At 32.0% G+C, this 12,189-nt stretch overlaps 1 protein-coding gene across 1 annotated transcript; it reads right to left on the bottom strand.

Annotated features, from left to right (window-relative positions):
- Nucleotides 1–195: 195 nt before the first annotated feature.
- On the bottom strand, nt 196–5,319 carry LOC133672318 (uncharacterized). The gene is made up of 7 exons (XM_062092703.1): nt 4,686–5,319; nt 4,239–4,549; nt 3,228–3,959; nt 2,741–2,869; nt 1,924–2,127; nt 932–1,132; nt 196–538 (listed from the first exon to the last, which is right to left on the bottom strand). Exons 1-7 carry the CDS (start codon nt 4,963–4,965, stop codon nt 416–418), a joined length of 1,980 nt encoding a protein of 659 aa, XP_061948687.1. The 5' UTR covers nt 4,966–5,319; the 3' UTR covers nt 196–415.
- Between the last annotated feature and the right edge of the window lie 6,870 nt (nt 5,320–12,189).

The raw sequence follows: 12,189 nt of genomic DNA, 5'->3' as shown, positions 1-12,189 counted from the left end.
GTCGAGAATAGGAGTCACTAAAAAAAAAAAAGGCACTGCAAGTTAAGCTACTTTTGAAACATACAAACTCAAATATGCAATTCAACTCACATACCTGTACAAATATGAGCTATTTTCCTCTCCCTTGGTGTGAAAACAGCAAGAACTGTTTGAATGAGCTTTTAGTTAAACTAATTAGACCTGGCCCGGGGAAAATTAAAAACCAAAAAAATAAAATAACAGAGATAAAATTACAAGTGAAAGAGCTATAAACCTTGGGAATCAGGGCATATGAAGAAAATTGAACATTAAAAAATACCCAAAGAAGAGGAAGACATTAGTCACCCTCCTGGGTTAAATTGCTTACGGAAGAAGGGTATACAACAGATACAAGCCTATGGATAAGGTTAAAAAAGAAAAGAAAAGGGAAGGTGATCTATTGCTTTTCCAAATCTGATTCCAACAAGAGTCTGCTTATGAATGGTGATATAGCTGCCAGTAATGCCTTGGGGCACTCCTCGTGTGGAAGATGGCCACATCCAGATATAGCAACCAGTCTCTGCATAGAAAATAACACTCAGCAAGAATCAACTAATTGAAAAAAATGCTGGTGTTCAGTTTCGTCGTAACTTCCCCCCCTTGAACTCCTTGTTAATAATAAATAACAGCAGAGCCAATATCCATTTTAAAATAGTATCCTAGCACCGAAGCAGTCTGTTTCAGTTTTTGCAATATGAAATCATGGCTGGTTACCATGTATAAAAGTTTTCTTTTCCTTTCACACTTAGAGTGGGATTTGGATTTCTGGACCACCACTAGCATTTACAGCAGCAAATTTCCAAAATGGAAACTAAATTTCTCATCCTTCATTAATTATCTCCAGAATGGATAATGACAGCAATATTCCAAAATGTCCAATCCAATATTCAAGTAAGAACAGAGAGACACTCACAGAATTTACAAGTTTTGAAGCCATGGCTTGAGAAGATTTAAGTGGAACAAGTACATCTTCAGCACCGGCTATAACTAACACTGGCATGCCTGCTACAGCCTTCAACAAAGCTGCAGAATTTTGTGGTGAAAGGACTGTCTCACATGAAAGTTTGCCTATCTCATGGACTGCTTCATCCCAACCCTCGACACATAGTTGTGCCTGATTCCATCAGTCAAGCCAACATCAAGGTTGACATATTAGAATATCATAAATCCCGGATAACAAAACACTATTATCTTTTCTTTCAAGCACAAATACTCACTACAAACAAGTTCAAGTATTTCACTTGAATACATAACTACAGACATAATGCGAGAGTGAAGAAAAACCAGTTCAAGCATAATGAGCACTAGGAAACAAATTACAGAGGTATGCCACTACAGACATTCGAATGAATACAACAGGTTTAGTGCTAGTGGCAAATACAAGGGATTTTCGCAATATGACTGTTCAAGTCATACCTTCCCCCGGACATTGTACCCATGTCCTCAATAAGCAATCACACCCTCAAAAAAAGGTATTGTGTAGGTTGTTACTATTTCCCTATCCATTGTGTTCCAGTCTCCCTATTTAAGGGAAAATTAATCTTGGTCTCACCAAATAAATCCTCCGCATGGAAGCAAAGCAAAGGAACATATTTCCAACCAAGTATGGTGTATCTTCAATTCTCGCAAAAAGAATCCAATAAAAAGGAAGGTTCCTTTTCCAGTAATTTAATTCCACTTAGTAATATTTTTTCCATACCTAGAGACACCAAATAGGCATCAAACCCTAGAGGTGTTTTATCCTGACCCATAAGCAACAATGCCTGCCTTAAAAAATTAGATTAGATGAATATAATGACAAACTATGAGGGTATATATCAGAGAGGATTTTCTAAAAAACAATTTGGCCCAGGCATGACCAATGACATGAGAGAATAGCCATGCTGAAAGGAGGCATGAACACACCTTATAAAGACTCAAAATCTCTGTTGTTAGTTTTGTAGCATCATACCATGCACGCCTGTTCACCACTTGAATAATTTCCGTTTGCAGTAAAGGACGAACCAAGTGTTTTTTTCCAAGAGAAGTGCGCATAAGTATCCTAGCAAAGGCAGGAACCACTTCTCTAGACAAGCTAACATTTAGTAATACCACCCCTTTAATTGTAACCTGAAAATGCACAAACATACACATAATGAGAAACATGGCAACCAACATTAGAATTTCAGACACTTTGAAAAATGTGCAAAATTAGAAAGTGCATTTTCACCATTGTCTAACAAATCAGATGAAATTCTAGAGTTTTAGTCTAACTTCAAAGAACTTGATATTAAAGAATCAAAATTAACTACAAACTAGGCATCCAAGATATGCCATCATAACAGGAAGTGTATACAACATCAAATGCATTTTATGCAATAGTTAAATCTTGGAAACCACAGGACAGTGCTTGCTAAAATTATCCACAAGTTCCATTTCTTTGGAAAAATAAATCCTAAAAATTCTACAACTTCAACTAATCAAGAGTATGTTCTGGTACAAGAAAAGCTCCAAAGTCCTCTCTCACAAAACACTCCACGGTAGAGAAAGTGGTACCATCCTTCAAGCAACCACACTAGTATCCCGATTAACCTCTTAACTCATCATCATCTCAACCACAAAACCCAATGAATGACAGGAGCATGCATAACATTCCTCAAGTTACTTACTATTCAACTCTCTTCCAATATGGTTTAGTAGAGAGATATGCAGCATCACATTATTTAACTGTAGAAGAACTTACATTGAAAGAAGTCGTTGATTCTTGGACTCTTTGAGTGGCTTTTAAAGCAAGCAAGCCTCCATCATCATGACCAACAAGCACCACCGAAGAAAACCCCATCTCAGAACAGAAAGAAAGAAGCAGGTCAACCTGAAAACACCAGAGCAGACTTAAGCTTCAAAGCAATAATTAAGTCTCCAAACAGAGAAGGTAAAGATGAAAAGACAGATACAACACCATATAACATGTCAAATGTATGTGAAAATGCTAATTAGGAGCAAACTGCATAAATCAACTCGACAAAACAATGAATTGAAAGCTGTAAATGACGAGAGTATAAATAGCTAAATGGATAATTCTGCAACAGAAAAAGATTTCAGTTGCACAGGTGCATCTCCTTCCTTTTAATTTTCTTAAGATTGCAAGAAAAGGTATCTAACAGTTCCCTCAATCCAAAATGTTTATAGAACTCTGACTTCATTCTCTGTCAACTAACATCTTGAAGTACCTGAGTTTCAAGCTTGTATGGATTGGGCAGTTCTTTATCCTCCCAATCCTTACGACGTAGACGAGAAGTTAACCCCCAACCAGGTCGATCAAAAGCAGCAACTGCACAGCCAACTTGCCGAGATAGCACTCCCATCACATGCCTCCATGAGAAAACTCCACCTCCAAACCCATGAACTAGAACAATACCTAACTGGCCATTTCCCTCCATATCTAGCTTGGGAATCACAGAGTTCAATTCACACATTCCGTCCTCCTGAACAGCATCATCTAGGTTCAGAACAGGAATTTCTTCAGATAGAGCAGAGGTTGGAGAACCACCCAATAATGGAGCATACAGTGAAGAGCTGTAAAATTGATTGCTATAACTCCTACATAGATGATGCTGAGTTTTTGCCACCGCACTAAATGGCTGCCTTTCAAGTCGTAACCTCCCCACCACTAGCTTAGGTGAGCTACCGCAAGAACTAGATTCAAGGACAGTAGTTGAGGATAAGTACCGAGGGGGTGCACCAGGAAAGCAGAGCTTGTAATGGACAGTAAGTCCCAGGCATGTAGTGAACAGGCTGTCAATGTCAGCAAGAAATCTGACTGGGAGTTCCCCTTCATCACGAGTTGTTCCGAAAGGCCTTCGCTTCATTTCACTGTCACTTTTTGGGGTTCTGCCCGCTGTGGGAGTGGGAGATCTTGGAACCTTCTGATAGCCCGAGAAAACACTTTTACATGAAAGCACCTGGTAATTCAATTTAAACAGAATAAAGGGAATTAACCTCTAGATATTGTTGAAAATAACAAGAACAGACTTATAGATATTATTGAAAATAACAAGAACAAATATATGAAACTAACAATAACAAATTTGTTAACTGGAAACAGAAAATCCAACAATGTTCACTATCCTTTTGAGAATATAGATAGATGTTCATGAAATGCTTGATTCAAAACAACCCAAAAAAGGATAAGATATTACAAAACAAATGAGAAAAGGAAAAGCATTGGCATGCAAACATACAGCTTCGGGGTCAACTCGGTGAAACATAAGCTTTCTCCTTGCTCTAGAGCTAGTTCTATAAGCAACTACAGAGTGTCCAAGCGCAAAGACAACAGACGAAAGAAACAAGACAGGCATCCCCCATGACTTCTTCAGATGAAGCTTCTGTCTTGAAATTGAGGAAATTGAAGCTTCAGCCTCAATTTGAGAATTGACAGTGAAAACACATGTCTTGATTGAAAGAAGCATAACTGAAACTACAGAACACAGTGTCACAGTTCCAAGGTAAGGTCCATGTGATAGTGCTGGTGCATCACACATTGAATAAACACCTGAAATCATCATCGACGCCATCATCAAATAACTCATAAATAAAACACAAATTCCATATAACTAATGAGTTAATAATTTTTAAAAAAACACATAATTAAAATTTCAAGATAAATAAAATTTATGAAAAATACTTACAGATGATGAGGAAAGATCTGATAAGAGAAATGATAGGAATATCAGTGAAGGAGCTTTTAAAAGAGTATCTACGCAAATGGCTTTTGAATCCATAACATGTCAAGCACGTGAAACTCGACACCAAAAAGAAAGCAACCACCACGTCGCCAATAGCCACAAGCACCGGAATCGATGATGCCAACAGCGACGCCACCATCGCCACCATAAAAATCACCGTCCTTACACACCTCCTCGCCTTCTCCACCACCACCCCCCAACATCCTCTCGCCGCCGGCGCCATAACCTTCCTCTTCTCTCCAAGAGCAACTAATAACTGTAATTAATCAATAAACTAGGTGATTCTCTATATTCGACGTAAAATATTGCACTTGAAACCATAGCCGAGACAAGGAAATGAGGATGATAACTCTGATCAGCCGGCGGTTCAATGGCCATTCCTTGGACGATCCGTGTCGCCGGAGAATGGTGATTTCAAATGAAACGGCCAATAGAAACGCCCTTTAGTCAATAATTATGGCTAGGGTTTCGAAGGCATCGAGTGGGAGAGAGAGAGAGAGAGCGCAGCGCTTGTCCTTCCTCTTCGGTTTCAAATGTTGTGCTGTTTCTCTCTCTTTCTGGGATTTGGTTTTGAATTCTCTTTTTATAAGGATTTTTCTCTTTCCTCTTTTTTTTTTTTTCAATAGCTGAATTAAATAATTAATTTAAATAAAGTAGTAATAATTATTAGGAATATTACTATATTAGCAAAAGGGTAAAAGAAAATTTTATCTATCTGACAGACACCCGACTTGATTCCAGTCTGGTGCATGTCTGGCACTGCCCACTTTCCTTTCTGTGTTGTCTTGTGGGGACTCACCTACCCCTGGTTTTTTCTTTTTTCTTTTTTCTTTTTTCTTTTTTCTATTTCCCTTCCTTTCATTTCTTTTATCTTTTGGTGCGAAAAACGCTCACCTTTTCCCGTTGTTTTTTTTTTTTATTATTTTTTTTATGAGAATACTTGTATACTTTCAAGTTTTTCAAATTTTCAATGAAAAAAAAAAAAGAGTTAGAAATTTTTTTAACTAAAATTTAATATAAATTATATATTTTGGATTGTTTTGATGTACTAATATTAAAAATAATTTTTAAAAAATAAAAAAATATCATTGGCATGCATTTCAACACGAAAAATTATTTGAAAAGTAACAACTACCACACTGTCAAATATACTATTAGTGTCAAGCAATGAAAAGAGTTTTATCTTTATTTTTCTATAAAAAAGTTATTTTATAAATAAAAAAAATTATATGTCAAGTAAATATTTAACATTGACTATTCTTCTTATCTTAAATATTTTTATTTATTTTATCCTAGATAGTAATTCTAGTTGTTAAGAACAAACTATTTTTGTTCTTATGCAAATATAACTTATTTATATGACATATAAAAGAAAACATTTAAAGATAAATTACAATAATTTTTTTGAAGCATTCTAGAATTAAAAAAGATTAAAAGTATTAATTAGTATTTTTTAAAAAAATGAACTAAAAAATTTTTAAAAAAATAAAAGAGAGGGTATTAATAGAACTAAACAATTTTAAAAAAATAAGAGAGGTTATTAATTAGAATTTAAATAAGAAATTAATGAAAAATAAAAGAAATGATATTAATTACAATTTAAATAGAAAAATTAATTAAAATTAAAATGAGGGAGGCTAGGTGGAGCTAGGACATGAAAAAAGATCACGCTCGTTTGGCTAGATTTTTATTTTTGAAGGGACGGATTGCTCTTTTTTCCAGTCTGATTTTATATATATATATATATATATATATATAATGGTTGATATGTTGTCCACTATGGTGACCACGCATCATTTGATGTTTTTGGAAAAACTATCATCTGCAACATAATTTTCTAGTGAACTCATTCACTAAAAATTCTAGTTGCAATTTCTAGTACTTTAAAAATTTATTTTTTAATTTATTTTAATTTAAAAACATTTTTAAAATCTTAATAAATTCATTTTCAAATTCAAAATACTTTTTACCAGGGTAATCATTTTCAATTTGATTTTTTCCTATAAAACAACCAAATCAAAATTTTATAAAATATAAAAAATAAAATTAAAACAGTTCAAACCGATCGGTTTTGATTAAGTTATTTTATATTAAAAACCAAAACCCAACTGACTGGTTTTGGTTCGGTCCGAAACCCAATTGACCGGTTTTGATGCGGTTCGGTTTCAGTTTTTTTATATTAAAAACAAAAAACTATATTGTTTTTTGGTTTTTTTTTTTTACTTCCTAATGAGCCTGGTTAAGTTTTTTTTTCAATTTGGCTTTTTTATTTTTTTCAATTTGATTTTTTGGTTTCAGGCTTATGAAACCGAAATTGAACCGAACTGAATATTTTTTAAAAATATTTTAATCGGTTTTTTTCATGATTCGGTTTATTAGATTATTTTTTTTTATTTTCTCAATTTAATCAATTTTTAGTTTTTTTCCTCATTACTGCTCTCTAGTCACTTTAAAAAATGAAAGCCAAATGAATAAAAAAAAACTTTACAAACATCATTTTTTTGGCATGGTTAAAGAACAAAACTATCTTCATTAAATTTTTTTAAAAACAAGAACTTGTTAACACAAAAATTAATTCTTTTTATGGTCAAAATATAACCATTCAAGAACTCTCTCTTAATATTTTTCAATAACATTCTCTCTCCTCTCCAAACATTCAAGCACCAAAACATAAAAAATAAAATTTGAAACTAAAATGTGAAATGCTAAAATAATAAGCACCAAATAATCAAATAAATCTTGGTTATTTTCTTTTAATTTCTTTTTTTAACTACAACTAAAGTCCTATTTTGCAAAACCAATCTTTAATTCATCGTCTAATATTCTTTGACACTCAGTATACGGAGAGAATGTAAATTGAAAGAAATCTCAAAATATAAAACCATGACAATACAAATTAGGATGATGAGATTGTAAAACAAAAGGAGTTCAATGATTGAAATGTGAAAAAAAATCACATTGTTTGTAAGAACGGTACTGCAATAAATAGTGGATCTAGGTCAGGAGGAATCTAACACAACATGGTGTTCCTTTTGCTCATATATTTTAGTATGTTAGTATATTTTGAATTTTAATGTACATATATGATAAATTTTGAAAATTGAAATTCATGGCAATCACAAACAAAATAAATATATATTATGCATTTAAATGACATAATTTGATCAAATACCTTACCCTCAAGTCATCTTACTAGGGTTGGATTGAGATATGGTTTTGATATATCTTAAAAAATATCACTTTAATAAAATATATTATAAAACCTTTTTATAAGTTGAGTTTTTTTATATAACGTGGGTGTTCAAGTTAACTTTAATGTACCTCGACTAATCATACGAGTTCTAAAACTAACGATCATGTAAGTCTTTAGTGGTCTTAATGTTTGTGGGACTCGAATTGGTAATATTTAGGGAACAAACTTAGAATCTGACCAATTAACTTATACTCCTCAAAATTATAAGTTGAGTTTTTATTCTAAAATAACTTTGTAGTTGGTGTAGGATTGTAAAAAAAAATTTTTCATTTTTTCCATGCCAATGAGATGTTTATTGTTAAAACTAAAATTTTTTCTTGAAAATCTCATTTAAATCTTCTATATTAATTAATGAGATGGGAAAAATCTCTTGGAATCGTAAATTTGAAACATGGTTTCATCATTTGTCGGAGACCATTTCTTCCTCTGAGAATGGTTTCCTTTGTTGGCTCATGTCAGCAAAATTAAAGAGGCATTCAAAATCATTACCACATCCCTTTTCTCATGTACAATGCTGTTTGATCGTTGTCTTCTATGGTAGAAGTCAACATCTCAATGGCTCTTCTCTGGCAACCATTCATTGAAAAAATAAAATTAAATGCTCCCAGCATTGTTCCTGCAAATGATTGATACATGCCGCAAAAAATCTTAATATAAGATAAGATTTTTATTAAAAATAAAATTAAAAAAATAATAATTTAAAACCACAAAGAAAAAAATAACTAAAAAACTTATTTAGAGTATATTTGAAAATGTGGTAGCGATTGTTTTTCATTCCAAAACATATCAAAATAATATTTTTTTATTTTTTAAAAATTATTTTTGACATCAACACATCAAAATGATATAAAAACATTAAAAATACATTAATTTGAAAAAAAATAAAAAAAATTTAATTTTTTTAAAAACACTTCCAAAACACAATATCAAACACATTTTAGTAGAATAATATTGGGTTGTTACCAATATTTAATAACTTTTTTATAATCTATGTGAAAAGTTAATTAAAACATGAGTCTCTTTAAGAAACCGTGTATTTATATACATTTAGGGGGAAGAATAGGAAATACTTTTTGATAAAACAATTAATTTTTTTCTTAATTATGAAATGTCTTTTAAATTTACATTTAAGGTGAAGTAGTTATTGTTTGAATTGATGTCGTAACATTTCACAACCGTTTTGACTAAGGATTTCCATTTAAAAATATTTCTTTTCTTTTTTTATTTGGATATTTCTTGGAGTTACCTTGTGTATCATTGAATATTAATTTTATTATTATTATTATTATTATTAATAACTATAAAGGCAGACTTGCCATTGGTTTAGCACATTCAAAATAATTTAATAATCATTTATCTTAACTCTGCATGATATTTCATTTTTCTTAAGTCAACAAAGATAAACATGTGTCAAGAAAATACTATTTAGATCTACACTTAGACAATTTACATTAAAATGATACGAAAATATAAAAAATATATTTTATTATTATTATTATTCAATGGTTCAATCCTAAAGAGAACTCGTGCCATTATTTTTCAAGCCTCAGTTGTCAGGTGTAGCGGTTTTTCTTTTTTTAACATTTAAGTGTAATTAATAATGAGTGGCAATAAAATTAATGAAGGGAATTGAAAGAGCGAGAACTCCCGTAAGAGAGAAGGTGGCCATTAATAGAGAGGATCGCTGTCGGGACTAAAAAATATAAACACCAATCCCCCGCTGACCCAGGGTCACGTCAATATTACCACCACCGCTGAGCCAAAGGGGACCATGTGGGTCCTGACCTGTTTTGTTGGGTTCGTGCTAGGTGGAGCTTCGTTGTTTGTGGGGCACCAACGTTCCCATTTTCTGAACCCAAAACGGATCACAAGAACCACACCGTTAGTACTGCACTAACCGCCTAGGAATATTTCTTTTTTTTCTTTTTTTGGACAAACAGCCTGGTATCTTTACAGTACTATAATTTATTTATACTTGTTTCCTTTATAATTTGATTCTTTTCATTTTTCAACTATCCAGCTTTCGTGGGCTATAATGAGAAATGGAATAAATTAGGAGCATCTTTGTTCGTGGAAAATGATTTCCTCTATTTTCTAATATAAAAAAAAACAAATAATATTTTACAATCAAACCCTAAGTAAAACTTACATGAAAGATTATGTTTTTTTTCTTCATTTCATGGATCTCGCGACACCGTGCCACCACATAAATAATTATCATTAATGTTATTACAATCATTATTTTATTATCAATATAACCATAATGTTACCATCATCAGCACTATCTTGTTATTAAAATATCTACCTTTGCAATTTACAATCATCATTTTATCATATACGTATCATTATTACTATTAGAAAATAATATAAATTATATCTTATGACCTCACCTAACAACTTAAACTTTTAAGTTTAGATGATTCTTTAACAGTTACTGCCACGACAACCATCATCTTATAATCACCGCCGCCGCCAATACATCACGACAACGATAACTATAACCATTATTTTCATTACTTTTATCATCAACATCAAGACTTTTCTTATGTAGTTATAATCATTAATTAAAACTCAACGCCGCCACCACCACTATCTTATTATTAAAGTATCTATTATTGCAATTTACAACGATCATTTTATCACTTTGTTACAAACCTCATTGTCACAGCAACTAATATTTTACAACCACCACTATTAACACTGTCACAACCATTACTATAACTATAATCATCATCATTTTTATTATTTTTGTTCAACATTATTGTTTAATTTTTTATTTAAAAATTACTAATAAAAAATAATTTATTATATAAAAAAATATTTTTTTACAAAATCAAATCAACAAAAAATAATTCATTTTTTAGAAAAGTACTTTTCATTGGAGCCCGCATCTTTTAAAGGATAGTTACAAGCATTGGAGCCCGCATCTTTTAACAGAACAGTTTCGTAAGACCACCAAAAGCACGGCAAAAAAAGAAAAAGGAAAAAAAAGAATGCAAAACTATTTATCTAAATTCAACGATTTTATTTCTAAAATAAATTGCATTAAAAATGTAATTGACCATTTAAATTTAATAATTTAAATTCACAAAATTATGATAGGGTAATTCGAATATGACAACAGGACTATTGTTGATGGTTTTTAATATTTTAATTCAAAATAAAAGGTAAGATTAAACTTTGATTCAATATGAAAAAAAATTGATTATGGAAGTAATAATTTATTTTTAACTAAACACATTTATATGATAAAAAAAGAAGAAAAAGCTAAATAGGTAAGCAATACTAAACCAACTCTAAACACGCTAAGATTTTCTTTTTATTTTTTTAAAGATCTAAAAGAGAATCAAAACAAATCAATAAAGATTGGAAGTTTGATGTAGTTGGTAGGAGTGGTGGGGAGAATAGCACCAAACCATAAGAGCAATGGTAAAGATTGGAAGTTGAAGATATGTGCTTGATTTTCGTTTCATTTTCGTCCCAGATCTCACTCAGATCAATCCAGGCCGCATGAGATTCAAATGCGTGCGTTGAAATATGGGAAGATTAATCAATTTTAACGCCATTATTGTCCTGCAACTATCTGGATGTGATTCCCACGATACATGGATCTCGTTTTTAACTCCTTTTCTTCCTTGATTACCATGAAAGTAAAAAGGAAATTAAGTTTTTTTCCCAGCAGAGTATGAGACAAAAGGGTGACCAAAAATATGAAAATGGTACATAAAGGCGACTGCAAAAGCTGGACATGTATCGTATGCGGACTCACTCTGTCCTTTCTGCCTCAGAAGATGACGTTGCATGGGCCCTGGCCATGTCTTGCTTTCCCTCCTTTCATTTTTTTGTTTCTTCTTTCAAATATTCATCGAATAATATCATTTGAAAAGGATTTGTCCTGATTTTTATCTTCTTGTGTTTTAAAAAACATGATATTTATTAAATAATGGTTAAATTTATAATAATATATAATGTTGAGTAGTGAGGTGTGAGTCTGTTATAATTAAATAAAAATTTATCTCAAATAAATTACGCGGATGACCTAACAGATACATTTATGGATCAGTATGACAGGTATGGACCTAAGAGTAGGTCTGGTCGCGTCAGACCAAAATAATAGATTAAAAGAGCCACTACTTTTTATTCGACCGTTGGATCACGCTCAAATTCATACATGAGTTTTTGGAGGTTGTTCTC

The sequence above is a fragment of the Populus nigra genome, chromosome 1 (assembly GCF_951802175.1).
Source record: "Populus nigra chromosome 1, ddPopNigr1.1, whole genome shotgun sequence".
In the NCBI taxonomy this organism is placed as follows: Eukaryota; Viridiplantae; Streptophyta; class Magnoliopsida; order Malpighiales; family Salicaceae; genus Populus; species Populus nigra.
The sequence above is the reverse complement of the archived record's forward strand: the minus strand, read 5'-3'. Positions and strand labels throughout refer to the sequence as shown.